The following is a 2,189-nucleotide window of genomic DNA, read 5'->3' on the forward strand; positions in this document are numbered from 1 at the left end:
TAAAAATATAAGGTGCAGTGAACAGATAAAACATAAGGTGCTTGGAGACTGTATTATTATGACCAGAGTTTTAGCTGTTATTGTACAGTGTGACATAGTAGTATAGTAATAGATACAAAGTAACAGCAACATAACACACAGTCGATATCATGTATAAAGTTCAAATGTTGTCGGCCATCCATAGTAAACAGTCAGAAGAGTAATCTGGCTCTGTTTTGTGCTTTTATATTTTAAAATAACCTTTCTGGGGGCCATTTTTTCATTCTTACTTGCACTCAAGTGTTCCCTTTTCTTCTAACTTTTAGTGTGTGTACCGTAGTACTGTACTTTCATCCTCTCTACACTTCCCAGCAGGCAACAGAATCCTTTAAACCAAGTTGATATAATCTTCTAGTAGTAACAATGTCACTTTTACTTTTTTTTTAATTGGGATTTTCTGCTACAAAAAAACAGGGATGCACAATATATATTATCAGCTGATAATTGCAAGCAAAAAATGTATTGACGGGAGCTTTCAATGACCTATGTATTGGGTTACATACATTATAGGCACATATAAGTAGTCAATTTTTCCAGTCTTCATTCACAACCATTTTTATTTAAATGGGCTTTTTTTAGGGCTGTATTTGTTTTATTTCCATCATATTCCTCAATTCTTAATTACCTTTTTACCTGCTCGTCCTGCCTACTGGAACTTTTATGTATCTGAACCTTGTTTTCTCTCCTCTTTGCCCCCTTCAGGACCGCCTCACCAGATGCACGATGCACTGCAACGACAAGGCAAAGGATCTCTTCGACTCCGGTGCGAAGGAGCCGGCTGTTCGGTCAATGATGGAGCGCTGTGTGGGCAGTTGTGTGGACGACCACGTTAACCTGATCCCCAGCATGACCCGAAGAATCAAAGAGAATTTGGACTCTATAGAGCAGTGAACAGCCTTGGCTCATTTACACTCATACATACAGCAGCGCGGGTTAGTCAGCTCAGTTTGACCAGTAACAACTGAAGAATAGAGGCCTGCGACACCATGAAAGGGTGGCGAGTAAAGTTTTAAAATGGATCAAGTGATGGGAAAGACTCTGAATGTTGGTGTTGTGGAGATTTAAAACTGCTCTTTGTGAGATGTGTTATTTTACTGCGTGTAATCTACAAACAGTGACCTCCCTGGAGACTGAGAGCTCAGTTTTTGGCTTGTTGGATGCTGGTTTATCTGCAACGAGAAAGAAATCCAGCGATGCATCTGGTGTCGCGTCACTGTGTGTGAATAAGACACCAGCTCGAAAAAATGAAACCTGTTAAGTGTGCATTTAAAATGTATATCTCAAACCTCACTCTGTGCTTATTTGAGACTCACATTTTAAAGTATAGATTACATCATCAAGATTTAAATGTGCATCTATTAATGCATAAAGCTGTGAATGTGTTCAGCTCCTGTTATTTCATTTCTGCAGTTTCTCTCCAGCGTGAGCCGCCTCATCCCTCGTGCTTTTTTATTTTGTCATTTTACTGTGAGTTGTTCTGTGATTGTCTGACCTGCCATGGTGAGATGTTTATATATCTAGATTAAAAGTACTGTAGATGTACCTGTTTATGGACTGCATTCCTTCCTTAACACCATAACAACATGAGCTCTGCTTGCAAGTATTGAGACAAGGCAAAGACAAATGCCAGTGATGCTTTTGTAACACATTTTAATGACTGCAAAATCATATTCTGTTACATACAAATAATGGTACAAGAAAGGCAACACTGTAAGGTGGCAGTAACTGCAGGATACTGTACATGAACATATAAGCACACTGTACACACGTAGACCTCATGTAAATCCCACAACCCATTTAATTGGTCCAGATCTAACATACTATCGATGTTCATTTAGAAAATGTTTTAATTATGCAACCAATCTGGTGAACTGAAAGGGAATTCACGTTTGCAATAATGACAAACCATCCTTTGAGAATGAGATTAACACAGGGAACAAGATGCCAGTAACATCAAGCCTGAGAATAAGAGTCAGCAGATGTAACAAGGTTAATATAGTTTAATGATAGCCATCGTTCTTTTATAACAATTCAGAAGAATAGTTGAGTGAACAGGAGTAGCTGTGGTGTGTAATAATCTCTGACAGAACATTTTAAGACTAAATTCCTGTTTTAGGTTTTCTACATCATATAAATGTACAATAATGTTG

At 38.2% G+C, this 2,189-nt stretch overlaps 1 protein-coding gene across 1 annotated transcript in view; it reads left to right on the forward strand.

Annotated features, from left to right (window-relative positions):
• The window catches only part of fam136a (family with sequence similarity 136 member A), a 1,991-nt gene extending 404 nt beyond the window's left edge, over positions 1–1,587 (forward strand). Inside the window, exon 2 of the mRNA XM_035668307.1 lies at positions 668–1,587. Coding sequence (XP_035524200.1) covers positions 668–930 — 263 coding nt within the window. The 3' untranslated portion in view covers positions 931–1,587. The remainder of the gene's footprint in view (positions 1–667) is intronic.
• Positions 1,588–2,189: the final 602 nt, after the last annotated feature.

Source organism: Morone saxatilis, unplaced genomic scaffold, assembly GCF_004916995.1.
Source record: "Morone saxatilis isolate NCDOM2014 unplaced genomic scaffold, NCSU_SB_2.0 Contig21, whole genome shotgun sequence".
NCBI classification, from domain to species: Eukaryota; Metazoa; Chordata; class Actinopteri; family Moronidae; genus Morone; species Morone saxatilis.